Raw genomic sequence first — 27,500 nt, 5'->3', positions numbered from 1 at the left:
CAAAAGAATTTTGAAGTAAAACAACATTTGGATTTTTAAAACAGTTTCCATTCACACCTAGAGAGTTACAGTTCTATTTTACTGCTTATTTTGTACAAAATGTGGTGAAATGATGCTAACTGTTGAGCATTTCCCAGCGCATCAACAATACTGCGTTAATAATGATAACCGTCCTTTTTGCCACGATAAACATGATCTGAAATCGTCAAGAGTAATTTATGCTACACGTCTAGTAAGTATATTATCAGCTAAAACATGGAAGCGTTCAGTAGAATGTGTCCTTGTTTTTTTATCATCTGTATGGGAAGGCAGAGCTGTGAATCATTACAGGAACATGAATGATACTAATTGTACTGAGCGATGATGAGATGCATCATGACTAATCGATGAGGCCCTTCACTAATGCGTGCCGCTCTGACATCAACATGTCTTCATCTAACACCAGGCCTTCGTCTTCAGCGTGTTTTCAGTGATAAGCGCAGCGGTCTTAAAAGCTTCCTTCCAGCCCACTTTGCAGCAGCAGAAAATAAAATAAACGGCACCGTGTTCTTATCAGAGCGTAGCTCCACCAATCCATTCTTGCCTTTAGAAAGGCCAGATTACACAAAGACAATTTAAAAAAAGTTTCCTTTTTTTTTTTCTAAAACAAACAAGAACATTGTCATTAACTTAAGATAGGAAAACAATTTATAACCAAACTAAAAAGGCAAAAAAGGAGATTTTCTTCCATTATGGATAATGAGGGATGTAAGCTTTACTGCATCAGAATCTTTTATACTGACAAATGATCAAATGACAGAATGAAAGATGTTTCTGATCATGAACCTGCGCAGACTCGTCTGATGCTTTTCTTGTTTCTGGTTCAGTACACTGCTCTCATTAGGATTGTTTCAATGTCTTCAAGGAAAACTCTGGTATTGTTCAACCTGAGTCCTACAGTCTTATGTGTCTGAGTCAAAATGATTGTTGAGGACTAATATTATAGGGGGTTTTGCAATATTGACATATCGCATACTGACAATGATGATTGCAAAATGGCTGCAACTAGCTTTGGGGCAACTAGCCGCTCACAGTCCATCCACGAAAAGTTTTCAGTCGCTGACAGTCAGATTGTTGTTACTTTATCTTCTAAGGTCCTTATATGGGCACATATCAACGCTAAATGATGATGTGAAATAGGCAACTTCACTAAAATGTTGCTGAATCAGGCCACATTTTTCTGTCTGGCTGAAACCAAAACTGACCTGAAACCGGGAGCCATTCTGATTTTGAGGTCTGAACCCAGCCTGAGCCCGACATAATTACATGCAGCCCCACTATGTGAACCAGAAAATTTAATTAAACTAAAAACAGGTGACCATCAATATATCAAGAAGCTGAGCCCACAACTAACAATAACTAAAGAGCTCTGACACCGTGGCGGGTACAAAAATCAATGTTAGGTGACAGAAATGAAATAACTGACAACAGCAAAGCAGACAACACACACTCATTTTAAAACAAACAGAACAGTTTATACACACACACACACACACACACACACACACACACACACACACACAAACACACACACTGCCAGGCACCACATATTACTTATGACATCAGCAGTCATAGATGTAATTAGATTAGACTCGCATAACTGAATTTCATGACACCATGACTTGCACTGAAAGCTTTTGTGTGTTGTTTTCATGTATTTTCATGTACATTCACTGTAAAAACACCAGCAACAACAACAACAACAACAAAAAATGCTGCATTATAGCTTAAAAAAAACTTAAGGTTTTATGTTGATGGAACTTGAAGTTGAGGGCCTTTTATAACAGTAGTCCTTCATTTGTATTTATTCTTTTTTTATTATTATTTTTACAAAAACTTAAATGCACCATGTCCAATAGGCTTGCTGAGCTGACATGTCCAAGCATGTTCTGTACATAACTTCTGAATTTCGGTCCGGGCTCGGGTCAGGTAGCCAAACCCTAAAATTAGCTCCTACAAATCACATCCAAGTCAAATCTGGCAATGCTACTTCAGTTTCGGAGCATGCGTGGTTTTGCTTAGGTAAAAAGGACGGGACAACTGTTGTCTTCTGGAGTCACTGAAAAATACCTGATAATCCCATCATCACCCAAAATGACCTCGGCCATCTTGTGTCTCTATACTCTATAGTTTGTCAGCGGTAGACTCCTGTTGATACGATCTCTCTGATGTGTCAGCTAGTCGTTGTAATCCCCTCTTGAAGATGTCCAGGGGAGCTGTTGAAGTTGGGTGAGGAGGAGATGGACAAAGACGTTCTTATTCCCTGTAAAGAGCCACAATGAACGTAAAACGATGCCATCTCACGTTGGTGAAAGGACCATGAAACACTGTGGATGGGATTGATCACATGTCTCAGCGATTTGCTTCCTCTTCTCCTCGAGTCGTCGTTGCAATCTTTGCCTGAAGGTAACAAAAGTTAACTGTGCCAAATTATTTTCATCCCGGAATTTTCTAATTTTAAGGCGTCTCACTGTCCCATTTTTTGGAAGGATTCCAGATTATATAAGAGGTATTTATGGTGGTAAATGTTTTACAGTAGCTTTTCCAAGTAGCATCATAATAGGTGGAGCCTTTGAGATATTCAGGGAAGGAAAAATGCGTCCCAGTTTTCAGAGTCGTTGCTTCGTCTCGGTCCAGGTCAGGTGGCCTTGTTAAGCTCTCCTGACTGCATTGTTTAGACAGTCAAGGCTAAGTCTGTTTATGAGACATGACCAGACATTCATTATGAAGCAACCACGCCTGGAGCTTCTGTGAAAGCTTTGCAAAGGTTGAAAAGGGCTGAGGTCAGACGGGTGATGACTTATCTCCATCAGTCGCGAAGACTGAGAGGAAACAAATTAACCGATCAATCATGAATCAATCATTTTCTTAGTCTTGCGCAAACACGAGAAGCATCTTCACCCATCACCATACTGCTATGGTAGAAAAAAAACTGTGGCTTGTTTGATTATTGTTTTGCAATTTGTACAACTATTCCATGACATACAGACTTACATTTTATAGACTAAACAATTATACAATTATTATAAACAAAACTCTTATTTTTATATCAAGAAAATTAAAACAAGACTATCTGGGTGAACTATGAGTCCTGAGGGATACGTTGCTACACAAACCTCTGTAAATGTGACGGATAATTTCACTTGGTGGCTGATCACTATAAATCTTTCAGACTGGGATTATTTTCACTCAAATGAATTATAACTGTTGTTATTAATTTACAGTGTGATTGGTTTTGTTTGGGAATTCATCAGACAAACTCAACAGTATCTTTCTTTACTGGGCTGACATCCAGTGAACACAAACAGAAGCAGGCTGGTTGCTTAAAGTTGACTGGTAATAATTCTACTGTATTACTTCAACTAAGATATTTTAGGTGATACAATCCAAACAAAGTGCTTTTTATTAGATGAAGGTAATAAATTGAATTCAGTGTATGGTATTTTGGAGTTTTTTATTATTATTATTATCATTATTATTATTATCTGAGCCATCTAGTTATAAAATGTCTTGGAATAAAAAAGAAAAAGAAAAAATCAGCAGCTGACTTGCAAGCTTTGGACTTAAATTTTTATAAGAATGACAACCTCCTTTAAAATCTCTTGGAGTCAAAAGTATAATATTAGCCTTAGAAGTGTAGTGGGTTAAATGTGGTACATTTCCAAATACATCAAATACTCAAGTAAAGACCCAGAGCTCAATCCTCTGACAAACAGATGTTTTCTTGTGGTTTATCAAGATCAAACCATGAATCAAGGCAGAAGATGTGCTGTGTTTATGGGGCTATCAGTGAAGCGACAACTCACTTTGCCTGTAAAATTCACGAGACACTCTCAACTCTCAGGTTAAACGTATCCTAGCGTGAAACTAATCAGTTGTGAGCATTAAAGAGGTTTTCGTCAGTAGCTGCCAGACCATGTGCGTGCGGGATTCTTCGCTGGTTTTCAGGAGACGCTGGACGGAGTTCATGCGGAGAGAATGCAGGAAATATTAGCAGCTTTCTGCAGGCTGCAGACATCTGCTAACACTAAACTTCGGGTTTGTTTGCCTCTGTATCAGGGTAACACTCTGTCCCTTTAAATGACAGGATCTTGGCCTTCTTGTACCTGCGGTGTAAATATCCAGCTGCTCTCTCACCCTTTTTCTTCTCTTCTTCTTCTCTCTCTCTCCTTTTGTGTTCTGTGTTTATCTCTGTCATGAACCTTGTGTGCACAGCCTTCATATAAAAGAGCAGGACAGCAGCTGGCATGTGTGTAAAGGGTTTTTTGAAAAAGGAAAAAAAAAAAAAACCTGCGGGGAGAATAAAGAGATCCTTTGGTCACATATGGGTCGTTGGTTAAATTCACATTCATCTAGCAGCACATGTAAATTTCTGTGACAAGTGGGGGGCCTTCGGATCTGTTGTTGCCTCCATTATCAGATAGAACTGCAAAGCAGCCAGGCTGGTTGTTCAAGTCATAATACAGTATATTCTCCCATTAATACTGCGGTTTCCTGCGCTGCTCTCAGGGAGGTCGCCCAGATCGACCAGTTCTTGCAGGAGACAGCAGCACGTGAAGCCAACGCCAAGGTTCGCCTGCAGCAATTTATTGAAGAACTGCTAGATCGAGCAGACCGCGCCGAGAAACAGCTGCAGATCATCAGCAGCTGTGGCACCACACCGAACGGCAGCCTTGGACGCTGCAGTCTGCAGGCCACCAAGGGCAACGGACGCCAGGTGAGGACAGATATACGCCACTCTGAATGAAGTCACCTTGGTTTTTTTTTTCCCCATTCAGGGATTTTATTTGACTTGACGCATCGCATTGAAGGCTAACAGTCAGAGCAAGGCAGCCTCTCACCTTGACCTTTGACCTCAGACATGTTTTCAGGTCCCATCATTGGGGAAATTCTCCCAAGGTGGCCCTGATGTATCATATTCATTTAAAGCGACCAGCATCAGTTCACCACTGAGTCCCTGTAAACGTTTGTGGCAAATTTGGAGAAATTCCCTCCAAGTTTTCCTGAGACATCACATCAACCAAAAATGGGACGATGAGACATACAAATGGACAACATGAAATCCTCATACCTCGCTGGTGTGGAGGCATAGAAGAGATTATTATTGTTTATATAATCTCTCCAAAGTTTGAAATCTTAAATCCTGAATTGTTGAAATAATGGCAATGACCTTGAACTGTGTGACGAGACAAAATTATGTAATTGGTGTGTCTTTTTAGTCAAATGACGACCAGATTTAGATTATTTACAGTAATTATTATTTAATTAGGCCATTCCAACATATACCTCAATCATTTAGTATTTTCTTTCCTGTTTATTTTAAGTAACCAGTAGTATACATGTTTTATCACCCAGCACCTACAGCTCATTGCACGGTTGTGCTCAAGTATTGATTATATTGACCAAAGTCCTTGTAATGCACTGCAGGTCAAACTCATAGTGGATGAGTTGTATATGTTTGACAGGGTCAAAGGGTGTTACCATGGTTTCATACATCAGCAGCCAAAATTCAGTCTGGAATAAATAAAACTGCACCCTCAACATCAGGAATTAGTGTTTCATTTAGAGTGTGCGGCCATATTTGATCTCCACTATCCCTGTAGGTGGTTGAAAAAAACAGATATTACACACACGCACGCACGCACGCACACACACACACACACAGTTATTTCTACTTCTAAATACTTTTAAATGACCACTGTGGGGCCAACATTTTGTGGCCATAAATGTAAACATATGATTAAAATGCCACTGTAACAGCACCCATCCAAAAGATTTTGGAGGATGATGCACTCATGGAGGTACAAAATGATTGTTTCGCTCAAATGATTAATCATTAGAAACAAGGACATGCTCAGCTCTGTCTCTCCACAGTTGTCTCGCCTCTATTTGATCAACTGAAGGGTGTAGAGTAAAAGTAAAAGATGACTTTGATCTTCCATTTGATAAAACTGTGCATCTGCCAGCTCTTTGTCTCACTGCGGTTCACAGTGAGACACCTCTACTCTCTGCTTTGTCTCTCTCCTCTTTGATTAAAAATGTATAAGCATACTGTGCTCTTAAAAATGTCACTTATTCAAATCATTATCCAGCACCTCGGGAGAAAGAGGCGACCTGTTTCATTGCACAAATCAGCGCTACCATGGAAACCGGTTCTTGCTCTTCTTGCTCTGATATGATGTTGAATCAGATGCAATGTGGTGCATATCTACCAAAGGCAAAATAGCAGTTTTATTCATCTTGGGAATCCATCTTGTCCTCGGATCACTGAAGGTATTGTTTGTTATTCACTGTAGTCGTCCAGGAGAGGATGTGACACCTCTTACATAACAGGCAAGACTTGTTTAGTCTGATTAGTGTGACATTTTCCGTGTATTTCATCTCTTTAATCTGTGGTGGACCTGAGAAGATGCACCCTAAATGCAGGCATTTTCTTTTTGAGTTGAAGGATTGTGAATAATCAACGTGACAAGTGCGGAGTCTCAGACTGGTCGGCAGCTTGTTACAGTATCAAGGGAAGCCCGGAGATATTATCCAACCACATTCCCTCACAAGCTGACTCTTCAGCTCTCTGTCATAGCATCGAAACTGGGCGCTCTTGTCTCCTAGGAGACAGGTTTTAAAGGCACAGAGGTATTTCTGGAATGGCGGTGCGAGAGCTCACACTTGCACAGTGTGCATATGTGCACTGAAGGAGCACAGTGTCTTTAATTATTTTAGTTCTTCCCCCTCCTACATCTTCATATGCTCAACAGTAATATTTGCAAGTAGATCAAAGTTTCCAGAATAGAATTGTGGGCTGATAGTGCCGCTGCCGCAACTGTTTAAAGTAACTGAAAAAAATCTTTACACATCAGTTGTAGTAACTGTTACTTTCTTCAGAATGAAGATATTGTCACATTCGGGTCAGTTTTGGCCCAATAGTCTCCCTCACAAATAATCCTTCTACCAACATCAAAATGTTTTACTTTGAATTGCAATTTCCCAAAAAACTAAATTAGTCTTCGGTGTTCATGAAAACGGTGAGATCATAGTAGCTGGAATCTGGAACGCTTAAGAATTGTGTCCTAAAAACTGCATTTTTGACACACTCTTGAATTCTACCAATGTGGAAACGATTATAATAAATTCAAATAGCGCATATGACATCAGTTTGACCACTTGAGGAGCCATCAATCTCCTCATGAAGCATACCACCTTTCAGATGTTTGTCTTTTTGATGTTAGTTTGAACAAACAACACTGGTCTCATCCTGAGATGTCGTCTGAAGCCGTTTTCAAGTGAAATATTTCACTTCAAGACCAAATGTGAGTCACCGGATTGAAGTTGAACCTTCTGATGGACAGACAGTTTGTGTTCCAGTCATTCCAGCAGACGAGGGGGACAAACCCTGTTCTGCTGTTGCCGGCCAGGAATGTTTGCCTGTTTCCTCGCTGCTCCGTTTACTCTGGCGCGAGGCCAGAAACAAGCTGTGAGAGTTAGAGTCAGAGAGAAAGTGTGTTTGTTCACATTTTGTCTTTGTGGTACGTCGCCGATCTGGTACACAAAGTTTCACCTGGCACTAGTTCACTCATGTAGATACACACTTTACTACACACAGCATACGTCAGTGCACAGGCAGCCTTGGGCAGCTAAAATATTAAAATGGTCATCTGTTTGCCTTCAGAGCAACAAGCAAAGATTTTAGCTTGTAGGAAAGATGCTTGTCGGACTTCACGCCACCCTGTTTATCTCTTCACTTCACATCATGTCTATACAGACGTCTGGGCAGCTCGCTAATAAAGTGGCAGGAAATAATGTGAGAGTTTGAATTCAAGTCAAGTCAATTTTATTTGTGTAGCGCCAAATCACAACAAAAGTTATCTCATGAGACTTTACAGGTAGAGCAGGTCTAGTACCACGCTCCTTCAATGAAGTGACACCCAACAATTCTCCATCAGCAAGCACGTCCTGCAACAGTGGCGACGAAAACCTTCCTTTTAACAATTCCTGTAAGAATTTAAGAAGTGAGGTTATTCTCGCCTCAGAGGATGAACCCTTTTCATTTGAGTACTTATTAATCCTCCCTGTTGCGCTGTCATCAGGTCAAATCTGTCTTAAATTGATCTGTTCTGTACGCAATCACAATGATCAGTTCTAGTTTACTTTCTGTCATTTAATGCACACGCATATTAAATGTTCATCTGATGTTTATTTGCAGCCTCAGCCAAGTGGATTCTCCCTTCTAGTCCTTTTATGCTTGCCATCCCTCCACTGCAGCTCAGCTGGCAAACACATTTTCCTCTAAAAATAAGACCTCTGGAAGATGTCCGCGTGATTTGACTTAATTTCCTAGAAGGCAACAAACCACTAAACCATGCAGGAATGTCTTCATTTGGAACGTCAATGGTGCTGTTTATTTCAGGTTTTATTACTTTGTATTCGTCAAAAATTGGCTACGATATCAGAGCCAGTTTGAATTGTGTTTAGAAAACCTCCCTGGTGGTAACCACATAATAGGCTACTGTTTGATTTACTCTCTTTCATTTGGAATTGATTAAATGCTGTGCCAACATAGCAAGGCAGCAGTTTGTTAAGGAGATACGCGTCATTTCTTATCGGCGGATGTATGATCTTAACTTTGTTTGGTATGAAGGTGAATGTGCCCTCCTTTCTTTCACTTAAACTATCCGAACCATCTGAGGCCTGGCGGATGAAGCAGCTGGAGCACCAGTTAATGATGCAGCTGAAGCTTAAAGGATGTTTGAGTTGCGGCTACAGAAGCTGTGAAGTAGCGAGCTGCTTTATTAATTCAACTTTAATTTCTACTTTAACTTGCATGTTTTCTTTTTCATCTTCTTGTTTCTCACTTCAGAGAAATTCCAGCATTTCAGGGAGCACAAGGGGCATGTACCAAGTGTCAGAGCGACGCTCCTCCCCCAGCACAGGGTAAGTAAGTGCCTTGTTCAAATTATGTGAAACCAAGACCTTTTATTATTGGGTCTGAAATAAAGCCCCACTGTGGCTGAGGGAGCTTTATGTACTGTAGACCTCATTTACTGAGTCACATCCGTGAGTAAAGAGAGGATTATCCCGGCTCTTCATTTTCATATTACCTCTGACATAATTGGGAATCGTTTTATCTTTCATTTTCTTAAGATAATAATAGGAAGGGTGTGATATTAATAGAATGCCCAGAGCAGGGGGTTAGTCATTCAGGGAGCTGTGCGTCATGAGAACACTGCTTTTGTGGTCTGACTGGAGATTTTATTCAAGAATGAGGTGCTTCTGATGAGCTGCTGCAGTGATATGAACACACAACAGCTGCCATGATGCTCCAGAACTCTTAACAACCATCTAGTGGGCTCACTGTTGCTGGCCTGCAGGGAACAGGAGCATCTGTCTTGTGTGTTAATGTTTGTGAGCGCAACAATTGCTTTCACGGGACCTCACAGTTGTGGCAAAAGGATGGAAGTACCATGATTACTTCCTGTGTGACTTGTGGCCATTCCAGTTGTTTTGTTGTTCTTTCTGTTCCACAGAAGTTGAATTAAGTCAAGAGAATACACTTTAATAATACAATTAATTATTTATTTTTATTCCCGACTTATTACTATGAGTCTTTTTTTGGATAAATCAGAAGAATCATACATATATGTTTTTTTATATAATATAACAATTCTGAAGCACAGAAGTGATAAGTGTGTGTGTGTGTGTGTGTGTGTGTGTGTGTGTGTGTGTGTGTGTGTGTGTGTGTGTGTGTGTGTGTGTGTGTGAGTGCGTGCATGTTGCACAAGCGTGTTCTCACACATGCTTAGGTTCGGGATCCCCTGGTGTTCTGAACTGAACATTTACTTCAAAAAGACTTTCAGATAAAGCAGTCATGAAAGTAATCATTCTTGTAAAACTCGTAAATTGTTGGGAAATATTTTCTGTCAAACTGACACACACTTGTGAGGACGCGCTCTTCTACGTACGTCGTCTTTACGCATATCACAGATTCCATTCCTGTCTGGACCTGAGGTCTGACTGACTAACTGACGTCTTTCTTGGTCTCCGTTGGAGATTTCGGACACATGGCCACGTCTAAAAACCCTGACTTACACTTCTGTCATTCCCAGTTGGTACAGTATGTGAATGTGTTTCCTAGCATGACATCACATTTACCCTGTGAATCACTGATGGCACGACAGACAGCGACGCTCAAAGCCTTCTGTCTCAGGTTATCAGCTCTTCTTAAACCATCCAAGATCAGAACCTCACTGGATATTTATGCGCCTATCATGAACCTGTGTGTGGTCATTTTATAACCTCTGACTGATGGCCGTTCCTTTCATTTTGTGATTTACATTCAGGTACAAAACTGAAAGTAAAGCCCCTGATGCTCACTGAGATGTTGCTGTGGTTACATGAGAATGATGATATCAGGACACAAGACTGAACATTTTAACAAAAGCCTGACCCCCCAATTAATATTGATTATATGCCACGTAAGGAAACAACTTCAGCAGTAAGATGTGACAGAGAGGTGTGTGTGTGTGTGTGTGTGTGTGTGTGTGTGTGTGTGTGTGTGTGTGTGTGTTTACTCTATGCACTCTGGAATCATTGATTAGCGATCACTAATCATTTGCTTGGAATCGAGATCAGTGCAGCTGATCTAATATTGTCGGAACAATGATGCTGTGTAAAAAAAAAATTTATTACTTCACTGCTGTACAACCAGGTTTTAAGATAATTTATTTATGACTTTGAAGGTTTTTGGCTTTTTCCCAGTTTCCATCATAAAAACCATAAACAAATAACACTGCTTTGATTTCCATCCTCTAAAATCCAGTTTGTACTATTACACATATCTTGTTCCCTCACAAGTACATGCAGTATTACCTGTTTTTTTTTAATAAATATATATAAATGCAGAAGCTTTGACTCTTTCGGTCTCTATAATGCTGAGAGAAAAGGGAAGGAGCACTGACACAGAAAGAAAGAAAAGTGTCCCAGTTTTTTAGAAGCTAACATTTGTAACTGCTCATTACTTATGTTGGCTGTGAGGTTATTTTGGGTACTGTAGCAGCGCACTACTAACGCTGCCCTCATTCTTCTTCACATCCTTTGAGATGCAACTCAGTTGTACAACTACCTGTTTTTTTGTTTTTTTCTTTAGAGGTTCAGGTGTGGTGGCACGGTGGTGCAGTGGTTAGCACTGTCACCTCACAGCCAGAAGGTTCCGGGTTTGAGCTCTGGCTCGGGCACGGGACCTTTCTGTGTGGAGTCTGCATGTTCTCCCTGTGCCTGTGTGGGTTCTCTCTGGGTACTCCAGCTTCCTCCCACAGTCCAAAGACATCAAGAGGAGACGAGGCTGATTGATACTCTAAATTGACCCTGTGATGGACCGGTGACGTGTCCAGGGTGAACCCCGCCTCTCGCCTGAAGGCTGCTGGGATAGGCTCCAGCCCCCCCACATCCCTGAACAGGATAAATGGAAGAAAATGAATGAATGGATGGATGGAGGGATGTTCAGGTGCATCAACACAAAGTCAAAGGAGCTGGAGGCTGAAAATGGTTGTTTTGGATGTCTTAAAATCTTGTATCGCTGGCCACACAATATGAACAATCGGATTTGGTTAATGAATCTGAACATGATATTTTGTTATTTTTTGGAAATACAAATGTGTTATTCTGAGAAACAAAGGTATTATGTGCTCTGCAGCTTACTGTATCTCTTCTTTTCTCTGCAGAGCATCGGGGCGGATCAAGTCTGTCTCGCAGGGCTCTGGGGGTTACGACAGTGACAGTGTGGAGATGCATCCCATGGAGGAGTGCCCTGAGGCTCAGTACTATCACATGCAGTGTCGGTTAGGTGAGGGGGGTTACGAGCGCTCCCCTGGATGCGGCGGCGGAGGATCAAGAAACTGGGGTCTTCGTAAACAAGCTATACAGAACTGGCAGCGGCGACCTTACAGAAACAGCACAGAGGGCGAGGAAGGAGACGTGTCCGATGTGGGCTCTCGGACAACCGAGTCTGAAGTGGAGATGTGGGAGCAAGAGAGGAGAGCGGTGGCTGAAGTTCAGCAGTCTGCAGCCCCCTATCCTCACCACAGCAGGGTGGGATATCGCCCTAACACAGGCAAGTTAGTGCATCTTAGAAATGTACATGGTACCTCATCCTCCCACTCACACACACACACACACACACACACACACACACACACACACACACACACACACACACACACACATTTCAGAAGTGTGCAGATAGAAGATAACATTCTTACTTCAAACTTAATCGCAATTACAACCCTGCAGCTCTCTGGTCTCTGGTACCTGAACCTGGATCCCTATTTATAAAACATTTCCTTGCCTAAATGGCACTAAACCTGCCTAGATTACAGTTGCCATTTCAAAAGTATTCACAAAGCGGGCGAGAGCAACTTTTACGAAGGAGCTAAGCTACTACAAAGGGGCGGAGTTGACGTTGTTATGGATGATGTCATGTTTCACAGAGTGATTGGTTGATCTGGGACAGGTGAGGAGTTTCATTATGGAAATACTGAAGAAAGAGGTGTCATGTTACCATATTCAAATCAAAACTGTGACTGATTGAAAAATGCCACTGAGAACAACATACTGACCAGTCAATGGGCCTGTATGTTCAGCAGCCTTTTATGCAGCTGTTTCTTGCTAAACACTGAGCACAATTTAATCAGCCTTTTAAACCTGATCTAGATTCTAACCGTGCCTGATGAGACGCGTGACGCAACGTCTGCCCTAACGAAAGAGATAATCAAGCTGACATGATGAAAGGACGAACATCATTAAAGGAACATTTGGAAGTGGAATGACATCAAAAGGCTCACGATTACCCTGTTAAAGGCTCAGCACCACAAAATGCTTCTAAAGTGTTCTGATTCTTTGTGACTGGGATGCTGATTACTGGGTTCATATGGTCATGAAAACCCCTGGATAGCAATTTACAGGCCTGGAAAAGTCGTGGAAATCTGCCTCACAAATACCTGCATACCTGCATGTACGGGAGTTGAGATCGACCACCGTCGAAAAAAAAAATCTCTCGGATAATATTGATATTTTATAATATGATAATTCTGGATTTGTAAACTCACTGTTTGCCTCTTGTAGTGTCAGTTTCTCCTCTCAGATGAAGATTAGTGTTTTTATGAGAGAGCCAAGTTAGACAGACAGCCTCACTTGTACAAAAATTTCATGTCCACCACAGATTGTGCATCTTTCTGTTCACTTCCTGTTCAGCCAAGATCCTCAGACTCAGTCCTGCTGGTTCATCTCCCCACCTGCTGTTGGGGTTTTTTTTTTTTATAGAAAGTAAAACCAAACTGGTGGTCCGGGGCATTCTGGGAGGAAACAGATGAGGGTCAGACCCTCACGACCCACTATGACTACCCCCTTTACTCAAGTATTTTCTCCATGCAATTCTCAACATGTTACTGGCATTCCTCAGCTCTGACGTAGTTCTCCTTATTACAAGCCAAGTTCTATCAGATGGTATGTATCTCCATGCACACCGTTTTTTTTTTCTCTGCATGTAACACACAGCTTGTTTTTATTTTAGTTCGTTTGGCAGTCTTGAGCGTAGGTGGTGTGCGTGTGTGTGTGTGTGTGCCTCTGTGTGTGTGTATGTGTGTGTGTGTGAGAGAGAAAGAAAGATCAAGAGGAAGAGAGAGAGTGTAAGCAACGGTTCATAGCCCTGATGGCTTGAAGCAGACGCCTTCCAAGGCCAAAGATGAAAATGAGTCATCTAGGAGCAATCTTGCTGCGAGGAATAAGTCGGGTTCTGATTGGACCAGCGGTATCAGCCAATAGACATCAACACACATGAAAAAGAGAAAAAAACTTATGTAATCTCATTTGAGTCTTGAAGGATGGTGCCACCGTGTGACAGAATAACACTTCCACCATTCTTTATAAAAAAGCAGAGACCATCCAATCTGGCCTCTTCCCACCTGCTCAAACATTTTATTTATTTATTAATAGGTTGCTACACAAGAAATATGGTGTCCATCTACTTAGGAAGCAGCTTACCATCCAAAAGAAATCTTTCTCCAAAGTCTAAGTAGCAACTTGCAGACACTTTTCCTCCACAGGTCGATCAGAAGGAGTCTACAATAAACCCTGCCGCCATGAGAAGAGCCCGTCCAAATCTAACGAGGTTATCAGTCCAGAGATCCTGAAGATGCGTGCGGGTCTCTTCTGTATCTTCACCTACCTGGACACTAAAACTCTGCTGAGAGCTGCGGAAGTCTGCCGGGACTGGAAGTTTGTGGCTCGACACCCAGCCGTCTGGACCCGGGTACTGCTGGAGAACGCGCGCATTTCTTCCAAGGTGAAGAGTGAACATATAGATCCTGTCGTTAATAGTTAGTCTGCCTACAAGGACCCATCGACTCTTCAGTAAACAGTCATGAAACATCACATTTGGCACATGCACATTTTTATTTTCACAGTGGCTGTAGTGCACACTCTAATGCTGTAGGTGTTGACATGCAGTGAAAGCTTGTTGCAGGCTGTGCTTGTGTCCTGGCATTTTTTGGAATCTCTTGTGTTACGGAGGCACTAGCAGGCTCAGTTACTGGATTTGCTCTTTTCAGTGATGACTTTTGGTTGTTTTTTGGTTACCGCTTAAATGTTTTTATCAAATGTTTACATCAGTTTGTCAATTTTTCATCAGTTAAATATTCCAACTGAACTGCATTGATGCAAATATGAAGTGCAAAGATAATTGGATCTGTGGCCAAGAGAATCATCGTATTGTGATTAAACTTGATTTACTCTCCTCCTCATCAGTCTGGAGCAGCAGGGGCATTTAAATTCTCTTCTTTGTATTATGATCACTTATTATCGCAGTGTTTGTCTCGTAGTTCCTGGGCACGCTGTCTCAGTGGTGCACTCAAACGCACTCTCTCATCCTGCAAAACCTCAAACCACGACAGCGTGGCAAGAAGGAAACCAAGGAGGACTACCTTAAAAGCACACGGTGAGAAACAGATGCAGAGAGAGAGGTGGCATTTGAAAGCTGCTCGTAGTTTATGAGGTCTCTCTTTGGTGTTTATGGGCACATCAGTTTGCAATCTGTTAAATAGAGAGAAACCAACAAAAGAATATATGTGATTGAATAATTATGTTTTGCATTATGCATTTTGATTGTTTTCACCATCTGTTTTCCTAAATGTTTGCTGCAATAGAGACAGAATAGACTCTGTAGACATGTTCTGCAGGAGCAGTTGTGCTTCAGGAACATTTCATTATGTGCTATAAACAGTCGAAGGCCAGGAGAATTACCTCCTCTGTTATGTCTCAGTCTGGCTTCGCCTGACGACCTTTCCTTATGTCTCTGTGTCAGTGGCTGTCTAGAGGAGGGTCTGGAGGCATTGCTAAAGGCCACAGGAAGTAACCTACTGATACTAAAGATTTCACACTGCCCCAACCTGCTGACTGACCGCTCCCTCTGGCTGGCCAGCTGCTACTGCCGAGCTCTGCAGGCGGTCACCTACAGGTAGAGCATCACATCTCAGCCCCCCCCCCCCTTTGATCTTTCACCTGCTGCGAAGCTTATATCTTCAACATATATCACATATTAACTGAATGAATTGAATGCAGGAGTAAAAAAAATGTTAAGAACAAGATATAGCTTTGATTTATCATCACAATCTCACGTTTTAACTCTGACAATTAGTAACTTGTTCCCTCAATTTAGTTATTTTATATTTCTTGCATAAGTTTATTTGTGGCCATGAATGGATTATGTTCTTATGTTATTTTATGTTACCATGTTGTGGTCTCATCCGATCCACTAACCTGGTCACATTCAAAGTCCCAGTGACATTTGTTAAACTGTTGATTGACTACAAACAACTTCATGCTCCGTCTAAACATGAGACTTTCTTTCCGCACCAATAACTGAGCCACATGTTTTGGAGATAGAAATACTTAATGTAATGTCGACATTTTTGTTTTATTTCAATAGTTTTATTGAAATAAACAAAAAAAACCATTTTGTAACTATTTGGATTCACCGGGTGCTTGTAATCCTAGATAAGGTTGTTATAATATCATATGTGTGTTGTGTCTCAGGAGCGCCACAGATCCAGTTGGCCAGGAGGTCATTTGGGCCCTTGGAGCTGGTTGCAGAGACATTATTTCTCTCCAGGTGGCGCCACTACATCCATGGTAATATGCAGAGGAGTACTGACTCCCTTAGCAACATTATGACAATACTAAATGTTTGACATTGTTTCATTTTGTCTCCTGCAGCCAGCAACCTGCTCGCTTCAGTAACAGATGCCTGCAGACTATCGGGAGATGTTGGCCACATCTCCGGGCTCTGGGTGTGGGTGGAGCTGGATGTGGTATTCAGGGGCTTGCCTCACTGGGTAAATGTGTCTGTGAAACCATACCTCAACATCCACAGTTATAGCTTCAGCTGTAATATAAAAATACATTATATATGAGTGTAATTCCAACACAGGCGCACTTATAAATCATGAAGTCATTAACATCCAGGGAATGTAATGAGAGGAGAGAGAACAGACGGTGAGATGTAAATAAGCATCAGCCACTGAGATCCAGTCTGACCCACTAAAGGGTGAAGCAAAACAAAATTAGAAGATAGGCTTCCTCTGTGCCACGTTGAAGTTCTTATAATCTTCACACATGTGCATTTCAGCCACACCCGAATTGCATCCTAAATGTAAGATGAACATTTTTATCCTGCCACAATATTTACAGGTCTATGTATTTTCACCTCATCTTCTCTAGCCAGGAACTGCATGCGTCTGCAGGTGTTGGAGTTGGACCATGTGAGTGAAATCAACCAGGAGGTGGCAGCAGAGGTTTGCAGAGAAGGACTGAAAGGCCTGGAGATGCTGGTGCTCACCTCCACCCCTGTCACCCCCAAAGCCCTGCTGCACTTCAACAGTGAGTGCTTGACATTCCGTGGAGCAGCGGCTACCAGTCACTCAGACATATCAAGTAGATATTTAACACTACATATATAACACACCTCTATTTGCTATATTGTTGATACGTAGTTTCTTTTTGCTGTATGGTGCTGTCATCAACCACGGCTGAAATATTGAACCTTGTACCGGTCGATGCTGTCATGTGTAGGTCCGTAACTTTGTCCAGAGGCTGCTGAAACGGTGAGACGATGATGTGAGAACAGATTCACTGTGAAGAGCAGTGGAGGTGATGCAAGGATCGCACAGCGATTGGCACACTGGAGAGGACATGCATCTGAATGACTCTCCCTTACGGTTCTGATTTAATCCCAATAAAGGCATCCAAAAAGTGCCAAAACGATAACACGTTAGTGAGATCATAGTAAAATTACCAATATCTACCGTTATTGATGACATGCTGATATTTTTTGTGCAGCCTTAGTTTGTCATATCTTTTCTTTCCACAAGATTAAAAACAATCAACTTTTAAAAGGATTTTTCCTCTGACTGGATTTCAGATTTGCCCAGCCACTGTAAAACTGGATGTAAAACAGGCTATTTAGCTAATTGTTGCTGTAAGTTTACCATACAGCAGTACTCACTTTCCTCTCTCTATCCTCTGCTGACGTCTCCACAATCATAAGATTTTTACCTGGTTGATTAAGGACCCTAAAGGCCATGAAAACCCTCCACAAAAAAGAATAATGTACAATCGAAGCAGTAGATCAAATCACTGCACTCTTTAACTCACAACCAGTCGTTGACTGTTTTCCTGCTTCTCAGACATTTCAAGCATCACTGGACTGTGTTTTTGTCTTTCCACAGGTTTGAAAACAAATTAGATTTGAGAAGATGGAGATGGAGTCTATATTAATGTTCTTCTCTCTTCCAATGCAGGTGTGTGTCGCAACCTGAAATCCATTGTGGTTCAGATCGGTATCGAAGATTACTTTGAGGACCCCAGCAGCCCTGAAGCTAGAAAACTGTTTGATGAGATGGTGAACAAGCTGCAGGTAACAGCACCAGCGTGTGTCACCTTCACTGACAGAATGATGAAATGAAGAAGGAGATGATGTCACAGCCTCCAAGGGGCTACTGTTTCATTCCTGTTTGTGTTTTTTTTTATGGACTCGATCCCGAGCTACTACGTACAAACGGAACAAATTAATTGAACCTTCTTCTTAAAAAAAAAAAAAACATCCTCATGCGCTCCTCTACTGGGATTTTTTGTTTTACCAGTCATGTCCTTGGAGTTTTACACAACTGTGTACACATGAGTAACAGTTTGTATAAGATGCATCTATTTTTATTACAACTGTACACCATTTAAACCATGACTCAGTCCTTGAAGTCCCATAATGGTCAGTTGTTAACTCAGCTGAACAGAGGCTCTGCTGGGAGAGGCTCCTGACCACACACAAACACGGATATCAGAACTGTGAAAGCCCAGGTTTCACTTCTGTTTTTGTTTGTATGAGTGTTCGAGTGAGCTCTCCTTGGATGTCACGATGGGTAGGTGACCTCTACAAAAACAGCGCTTTGATTTATTTTTACTCCTCTCTCTCCTCACATTTGCTGTGAAATGGAAACCAGATTTCTGAACTGGTAGACATTATAAAACATTAAAACAAGACAGCATCCTTTTCCTGATGCATCTCAGTCAGTTGTCAGATTTTTATTAATTTATTTATTTCATACACCTGTAACTTATTCAGATGAAGGTGAAGTTTTGCACTCGGACCCTAATTAGAGGTGCAAGCAGCAATGAGAGGACCCTCGCACCAGAGTCACACCAGTGCATGAGGAGATGCGTGGTTGTTCCGTAAATCTACTGTTCATCTGATCATATTTGGACTTTGCAGCAAAGAGTAAACTGAAGCATTCACTGCAGAGCAAATAACACCCCTTATATCCACTAGGTGGTGCTGGAGAACTCACACCTACTGTATATTAGGGTGCTGTACATTACATGAGGACATTTGCTGTTCATCAGACTTTTGTTACATCAGGTTTACTTTCTGTCACCACTAGGAGGCACTATTGCTGTGACTTAAATTCAGGTTGGAGATGATCATGGAGGCTCAGAAGTCTGGAACAGATCCAGATGGAGTCATGGTATTATCACAGTGTTCTGTGTGTGTTCAGTGTACGGTGAAATATCAGAATTTGGCCTCCTCGCCATGATCACTACGTTGAGCAAATACTCAAAGTTTTCACATGACCAATTTTTAAAGGCGTTAGTGACCAAATCTGAGATGGATCCAGTCGACCCCGTAGGAGAACATGAAAATGAAAAAAAAAAAAAAATCCTTTTTCACTGTGACTTATCAGCACCAAATTGTAGCTGGACCTTCCTTGTCCCATTCAACACCACTTGAATTGTGGGGAGAGTCATTCTTGTTTTGAAAAAGCCACGATAGAGAGACTTGAAAGTGAATGCCACTGAAAACACGACTTCCTTGCCTGAGTTAATATACACCCACACTACATCTTCAGAAACTACACCCTCTTTTTTTCTTTTTCTTTCAGGCGCTGAAGAAGAGACCCGGCTTCTCCAAAATCCTCCACGTAAAAGCAGATAGTCTCTGCTAACATCGTCAATGCAGATTCTTCAAGTTTTTGGAGAGATGCCTCTTTGGCTCCACTCGCTCAAAAAAGACCCAGCTGTTTTGAGGCCATTCCATGAGGATGAGTATGTCTGCAGCACCGACAGAGACAACAGAGAAGCACCATGACAAACCAGGAGACTCAATGTGCATATTTCACAAGTACAAACCTGTGTTTAGCAGGGGAAATCAATATCTCCTGTTGGTTTTAACATAAAACCAGTCAGGAGCTTGTCTGGACTGTAAACACTTTGACGACGGCGCTCTTTGGGCCTGTTAAACTGTCTTTCTCGGTTGTTTTCGCCATCAAAGTGGCTGGCGTGGTTTCTTACAGCCACATCCCTATCTTGAAGCACCTGGCGACAGCGTGTCTACATAAAGCTTGATGTATCGCTGAAACTACCCTTAACTGCAACAGCTCCGGGATATACTTTCCACTTCGAAGAGAATGGAAAAAGATTAGGAGATATTTTCTGTTGATCATGAGTGTGTAGGTGTGTGAATGCATAAATAGAATAGAATTCATGGTCCTGCTGCCTGCCCCTCTCCAAAACTGGACAACTTTCAACTCTCCGAAGAAACGCCGACTGCTTCTAGCCAGAACATAAAACCTGCTGCGCCAGCTTCTCAGCACGGCAGCGATGCATTTAGCCTCTTCCTCTGCTTCCCTTGCGAGCAAATGGATTATTTATTTTCTTCAATCAGAGAGAACAGTATCTCTGATGCTGCTCTCATTCGAGATCCATAATGCATTTGTCTCAAAACTGGTGCCATCTGTGTCTGTCTTCATTTTCTCCAATGTGCCATTAATGTGGGACCATGTCAGGCAGGTCAGTTCCTGAAAGCGAGGTTGTTTTTTTTCCACACAGTCTCCGTCAGGCATATAGACGTGCTACATATCATGTGAATTTGATACTTTACCATACTGAACAGTGCCATTCATAGGACATATCATAACTGAGCTTCTCTGATTTTCAGCTGACATCCTGCAGCTCCCTCTGCTGGTGTTTGCAGGCAGTTACACAACCGAAACGGCAGCGCGCCTGCTGGCACGCAGCAACCAAAATTGTTTTGCAGAAAACCAAAGGGTCAGGTGGTTAGCATAACAGTTATCAGCTGCAGGTGGTTTTATCCTAGGTTGCTGAAGATGGTTGAAGCAGCAGTATTTATAGAGCCATCTTTGCTGCAGATCTCTAAAGCTAAACAGAGCAGTCCAGAGATGTGCCCCTCCAAATCAGTTCACATGCTGTGAGGAGTTCAGCTGGGGCGAGAATCACCCTGCTGTTATCGTCATGTGGAAACTTTCAATAGTCAAACCTCAGAGTTTGAACTAAAGTGTGGAAGAATGAATTATGGGAAGCATTTATTTCCTTTCTTTCTTTCTTTTTTCTTCTTCTGTACCCTGACCCACCCTCGGGACCAAAATTAAGGATTTCTCCTCATCTGCTGCTGCATCTGCGGACTTCCCAACTTCATGAAAGTGCAATATGAAATAGCCGGAGCAACTATTTAAACAGAGCTCCACACTGATTGTAGGAAATCACGCACAATCAAGCAGAACACTATGTCTCCTCCCGTGTAATACGCTGGGTGCAGATCGCTTCACAAGTTACAGTAACTCGCACACTGCATTTTGTTACCAAGCAACCAGCCTCGATGCTTGAAAAGGTTTCCAAATCAAATGAGGAAATGGTATGGAGTCCTGGAATGGATTTCTTGTGGACATGGAGAGAAACAAAAAATGTTTTGAAGCACAGAGATGGAACTTTTTCACGCCGTTTAATTACTTAGTTTATCTCATGGCCTGAAAAGACATTTCTTTCTCTCTGTGTGACCACGAAAACAAAAAGAAGGCTACTCCAGGGCTCTGTAGTTGGGTGCTGATTTTGGTCTCCACTTCATCACCAACAGTGTTTATACATGTAACTGCATACTGTAGTAATGATGTGGGTGTTCCGAGTCATTATGTGAGAACATTAGTGGATGTCCATTTCTCCATGTTCTTCCAGTGCTGCATCTTAATATTCTACACTGGGACCGATTGTTCTTCATTAAGAGACACAATAGAGGAAAGACGGTGCACTTGTTTGAATTTAAGTTTTAGACAATCCTGCCTTCGCTGTCAGCTACTCTGTATATAATATTTGTAAGAAAAAAAAGAAAACCCACAGAAAACAAGAAAAAAAAAAGAGGACCAACATTTGATGTGATATAATATTATTAAGGTCATGAATAAGTCCTAGTGGGAAAAGCCGAAGTTTACAGTCTTTATCCTGTGAACTTTCTCTCCAAAGGTGAATGAAAGATTATAGAGAATTATATTATGTATAACAGTAGTGTTGACATTTGTGTGTTAGATACTTTATATTAAATGTGCATCGGTCATATAGAGATGGAAATTATTTAAGAAGAGGATAAAGATGATAATTCAGCTATTTATTTCTATAAAAAAAGTTTTAAAAAAAAGAGAGCGATGTGTACAATGTTGGCATGTTTGTGTTCGAGCATCAATCATTACGTTGCCTTCCTAACTGTTCTGCTACTGTGGCCAGAAATTAGATGTTGAAGAGCTTTGATTGCCTGCAGGTTAATAATGTTTCTCTTTATTTGATTTGTTGTTGCACTAGTGAGAAAAAAATAGATATAAATATATATATATATGTATATATATATATTTCAGATGTTTATGATAAGAGTGTTGTTTTTAATGTTCAGCTTTTTCTCAGTATTTGACAAAAATATGATGCACTTTTTTTCCTGAACACACGTTGGCCCCGGCTGGTCAACGATAACAGCGGGGAAACAAACAGTTCATGATCGGATGAACGCAGCGATGAACTTCTATACGTGAACGGATGTACAGCTCTGATGTCATCCCTCATCTTCTCTCTCATTGGTTCAACCTGATTCATTCCAAGTGCTTTTTTTTTTTTTTTAGTTCTTTGCCAATATGACCTTATGCTCACCTTTGAATTTGACTTGTTTTTACATTTTTCTGAGGATTTATGCCCGAAATGGACCTGCTAAAGATGTTACCGCAGATATGATAAACGCCAAAAAAATTGGCTCCATTTCCAGCATCTCTAAAATGTATTTCATTTATCACTTATAAACCAAGGAACATCCTCACTCACTTTTATTTCATTGTATCGTAAATTAAGTTGATTTCTCCTCCTTCAAGTGTCATACTGTGCAAATGAAAATATTGTCTGAGTGTACATATTTGATGTATGAATGATTGTACTCTGCCCGCTCATCTGAATCGTATTTTACATATTACCTCAGCACTTATCTGGGCAATTAAGTGTGTTTTGTTGGATTTCTTTGACTGCGATTGACAGGTAACACCAACTGATCCATGAACTTCATCCATGTCGGTCTTCAAACAAGATGATCAGCCTTCTGCGATGACCGCGAGCGACAGATGGAAATGTTTTACTACACATTTTCACTCATTTGTTGTCATCAATAAAGTTGCTTTAAAATTGTATTTACTTTTGTTTTTCAACTGATTCTTTACTTTTCCGGGGTGGTGGAAATCAAACCACTGGGGGGTGGGGGTGGGGGTGGTGGTTTAGTGTTTGTCTCGTCTGACCCTTCACGGGAGAAAAGTCATACGATGATGTAAAACTGAGAAAACTCAAGAATTTCAACGCAACTTCCTTCTCAAGATTTTTTAATTTTTGAGGCCAGCTTAAAGTACTACTCACACAAACGTAGTAGATTCCCAATGAACGCCGCGCGTCCTTCCCTGCAAACGTAATAACTATTACGTTTGCAGGGAAGGTGAAAATGTCTCACTTTTAAATTTGTAATAACTTCCCTTAACTGTCATAAATCACTACCCTAACATAAAACTGCTACTTTACATGACGATACTCAGAATGTCTGACCACTACTTCTCAGTCCCTTGTTTCTTTTTTCAACATGATTTGTTTATTTGTATTAGTGTAATTAAACTACATGTGTCTGTCTCAGCTAAGACTAACAACAGCAGAGATGGCGACAGTAAAACGGGAGTGGACGCACTGCTGATCTGTTTTCTGTGGAACTAGAGGGTGAAGCTGGTTTGTTTTGGCAACCAGGCTCAAGGTATCTGGCTTCAGGCCTTGTACCATGACTGAGGATATGATGTATTTACAAGCTGCCTTATAGCCTCTCTAATGTGAGCACTTGCAGATTTCCTGGGTGTTGAAATAGTTGTGAGATATATATATATATATATATTTGGCTACGGTAATTCATATTTAGTAGTTCTGATAGCTTTGGGTTCTTACCATGCTGTTGTGTGGTTCTGTTTCTCTGTCTGCTCGCAGGATTACTCAAGAACTACTAAAAGGTTTTTCCACCACGCTTGTTGGAGGGGATGCAAGAGCCATTGCATGAACCAAAAATATGTTTCCCCATGCACCTTGATGCACTTTCAGGTACCTTTTGCAGAATGTTACCACCTCGCAGATACAACCGACATGAAAGCAATTCTGTTAGTGGCTCTCGCTTTGAAGACGCTATAGATACATTAAAAAATACAGATTAGGAACGTACATTGATTCTTAGTGCCAAGTCAGTTAGAAAATGTTTTTAAAAATCCAATATTGTGTACCCAAAGGTGGTGAGTCTATGTCAGCTGTTTGAGATCTTTGGTGTAGAATTGAAAATAGGATGCCTCTCCTCTCTAAATGTTGAGGCTCCATCAGAATGTACAGTAACAGATGATGTTACCTTCTGGTGACAGTCGAATCATTTTGGTCCTCCTTCCCCCCGCAGGACTGGGCCTCCTGCCAGAGCTCTGTCCCTCTGCCAGTCACTTCAATTAAAGCTTATGGACTCAAAACTTCTGGAACGCATTTCCTGTTTTGGTTCACTGCATCAAAATCAATGTCACCTTTTGCGAAGCTTAAATTTTCACAGATAACCAACAGAAGCAGTGACGCGAGAGAAGAAATCGTTAATCTGACAGTGAGTCATCCCCCCTTTTCACAAGATTTTACTGACAGAATACAAGTGTAACTTTCCAAGTTCTTTCAAGCCTCTGATCGAGTTTGTCACTGACGAAGAGGATTAACAGTGTTGCCCAACAGAAGCGAGGCAGGGTTGAGGTCTGTTCAAACACCATCTGTCACTTTGGCACTGCGTTACAGCTTCTGGAGCCCTTTTCTTTCCCTTCCATGCGAAATAACTTTCTGCCTTCCTCTCATAGATTAAAGGACGGCGATGGAATGGAAAGAGTTCTTTCCTGCCCTGGTTTCCGGTACTTTCTTGGAAAATATTCACGAGGATAAAGGGTGGGTTAAGAATGTCAACCACGTTGTCGTGCTGTAAATGAATCAAGAAGACAGAGTTTTGTTTTGTGAGATCATAGAACTTTTACTTTGTTAAAAATTGTATTGTATTCCATTATTATTATATTTTGAAATATCATATTACATACAGAAGGCACTTACAAAAAAACAAGTTAAATTACAGATGCAATGTTATTATAAACATTAAATTACTGATTTAAAAAAACAACAACAACACAATGACAGAATGATAAGGACAAGAAATGACAGCACCATTGGCAACCTTTTACACCTCAAATAAAATTCTGCATGATTTGAATCTACAGTACAATAAAGAAAAAAACATATTCATTTGTAATCAATGTCATAATGCCCCAGCTATGCGTTTAAGTAATCACCAAGATGAATCAAAAGTGTAAAAATCAACAGTTAGCTTGCTTCACTAGTCAGAGGTTTGTTTTATATTACATGTTAGGCTTTGTGGTTTCAGCTCTGTGCAAGTCCTGGTACATCTCAGTCAGGCGAGTGGCCTCTCTCTGTCCTGACAGCAGTGCACCATGGGTAGTGGAATAGTATTTTCTGTGGGTGGCCTCTCCAGCGAACAGAACCTGCAGGGGCTGAAGAAGGAGAGGAAGAAAGATAAGAGATTTTAAAACATCACCGGTCAAAGTCATCTTGACATTATTTTAGCCTCTGGAGCAGCGCTGGTCTATTTCCATCCAACCCTTGTTAGCGTTCTACATATTAAGGGTTCAGGTCATGCTGTTCCTTCAGCAGTGTCAAGTGAGAACACGTACGCACGCACCCACCCCACCCCGAGCGCTTCAGGTTTCACGTCTAGACTGCCAGCCAGGAATCAGCCTTCCTGACTCCAGCTGTATTTACTCTGTGAGTAGCTGGGATGTAACGAGGAAGTGACGGCACTTCCAGCCAGAAAGCGATTCTCCCAGTGTAAACAATGCAGAAAATCCTCCTCTGTAGAGGTAGTGACACCACCATTTATCACACTAGAAACAATTACAGAAAGAATGAGTAATATCTGACGACTAGTCCGGCACCATTTCCTTCACTTAAAAGGTTCATGACTATAAATGAATGGAAACTCTACTGGAATTGATTACATCCTTTTGTTGTAGTTAATTTGGTTTAGTTGGTGGTGAAGTGGTGTGATTTACAGTCAATAATGACTTCCAAGAGTAACTTTCAGTGAGCAGAGTGACCAAATGACAGTTTACTTAGGTTTCTTTTAGGGAAATTCCTTGGAAATCAACTTGTTGTAATACCTGAGTATGTTACAAGTTATCTCCCAAAAACTAGGAGTTATTAAAGTCGAGGTTTTCATGGAAACCTCGAAAGAGATCTTGGACACATCAAATACAGAACCAAATATTTAGTGACTTAATATAATCCTGTGGTTAATGTCTTTTTGATGTCAAAACTGGGAAGAAAATGTATTTCTTACCTACACTGAGGATTAAATGTGATTACTTTGACTCTTATAATTCTAAAACGAGATGTGGATGGCTTCAAATAAGATTTGAAAGAACAACTGAATAACTTGTGCTGAGGAAGAAGTAATTAAATATTTGGAAGGGATCTGAAATCTGGATCTTATTTGGCAAACTTTTAAATGAAAATATAACACAAAGAAGCGGTAGATAAAGTTACACCGACCAAATTAAAATCAACGTTTTCCCTTTATAAGCTGTCAAACAGATGACCGTATTACTGAGTCCGCCCCCTGTGATAGTCTCACCAGAGCCTTGGTGCTATTGGCGTAAGGCAGAGGCATGGCTAGCCTCTCAAAGTCTCCACCACTGGAGCCCACCCTGGTGAAGGAGTAGGACCCTCGAATGTAAGGGTTGCTGCCCCAGGAGGAGCGCAGGATACGCCGGGGCTTTGGAATGTCTGGGTTCCCTGTGGACACACACGCACGCACGTACGCACGCACACATACACACACACACAGAGTCAGGATAGTGTCAAGACACTCTGATGTCGAAACTGGGTCAAAGGTCAGCAGGTGACAAACGTCATCATGCTAACATTCATTCAGGACGTCATATGACAGTCCTGCTTGTGTGTTTCCGTTTTATTTTGCTTTCTTTGTGTACTTCCTGTCTTTGTTCGGTTTTCCCGCCTTTTATACGTTCACCTGTGTCCTGTTAGTCATTAGTTCTTTATAGTGCAGCCTTCTGACTTCTGTCTAACCATCCTTCGTTATCTTTTCTCTGTATTCTTCTTCTTTGTGTACAACCTTTGGAACATCCCTGGATTTGACCACCCGCCTGCTACTCTACTACTGTTTATCTCGCTGCCAGACACTCTGCATGACCCTTGTCTGAGCTGTCTGACAAGCTTCCTGCCTTGTAATCACTTTCATCAAAAATACATTTCTTGCCTTTAATGTGATCCTGCGCTTGAATAATTTTTCTCCAGATCATGCAGACAGAAAGATACGAAATTCTGGGCTGATCTGGGTTCAGGGGACCATACATCCTCAATCCACTAGAGAGAATTCAGTCTGACCCTGAGACACGGCGCTACCCCGAGCTGTGATGCTGAAACTCAAGATGCAGCAGCTGTGAGATGAAGTCTTTCAATCTGCTGACACTAATCAAGAGGTG

General features: G+C 41.4%; 2 protein-coding genes across 3 annotated transcripts in view; one reads left to right on the top strand and one right to left on the bottom strand.

Moving 5' to 3' along the window:
- Positions 1–23,081, top strand: part of fbxo41 (F-box protein 41) — a 58,046-nt gene extending 34,965 nt beyond the window's left edge. For both annotated transcript variants that reach the window (XM_086211627.1, XM_086211626.1), the window contains exons 5-15: positions 4,549–4,756; positions 8,894–8,967; positions 11,754–12,142; positions 14,133–14,371; positions 14,907–15,022; positions 15,389–15,541; positions 16,120–16,215; positions 16,300–16,418; positions 16,804–16,962; positions 17,883–17,998; positions 19,515–23,081. In XM_086211627.1, the coding sequence (XP_086067753.1) occupies positions 4,549–4,756; positions 8,894–8,967; positions 11,754–12,142; positions 14,133–14,371; positions 14,907–15,022; positions 15,389–15,541; positions 16,120–16,215; positions 16,300–16,418; positions 16,804–16,962; positions 17,883–17,998; positions 19,515–19,577 (1,732 nt within the window). In that variant the 3' untranslated portion in view covers positions 19,578–23,081. The remainder of the gene's footprint in view (positions 1–4,548; positions 4,757–8,893; positions 8,968–11,753; positions 12,143–14,132; positions 14,372–14,906; positions 15,023–15,388; positions 15,542–16,119; positions 16,216–16,299; positions 16,419–16,803; positions 16,963–17,882; positions 17,999–19,514) is intronic.
- A 1,861-nt stretch (positions 23,082–24,942) lies between these two features.
- The window catches only part of smox (spermine oxidase), an 18,870-nt gene continuing 16,312 nt past the window's right edge, over positions 24,943–27,500 (bottom strand). Inside the window, exons 6-7 of the mRNA XM_086211625.1 lie at positions 26,630–26,790; positions 24,943–25,490 (exon numbers count right to left, since the gene is read on the bottom strand). Of these exons, the coding sequence (XP_086067751.1) occupies positions 25,338–25,490; positions 26,630–26,790 (314 nt within the window). The 3' untranslated portion in view covers positions 24,943–25,337. The remainder of the gene's footprint in view (positions 25,491–26,629; positions 26,791–27,500) is intronic.

Source organism: Aulostomus chinensis, chromosome 8, assembly GCF_037954235.1.
Source record: "Aulostomus chinensis isolate RoL2024-O1b breed Wild chromosome 8, RoL_Achi_v1.0, whole genome shotgun sequence".
In the NCBI taxonomy this organism is placed as follows: Eukaryota; Metazoa; Chordata; class Actinopteri; order Syngnathiformes; family Aulostomidae; genus Aulostomus; species Aulostomus chinensis.
Note: the sequence above shows the minus strand (reverse complement) of the source record. Positions and strands in the feature narration are given on the sequence as shown.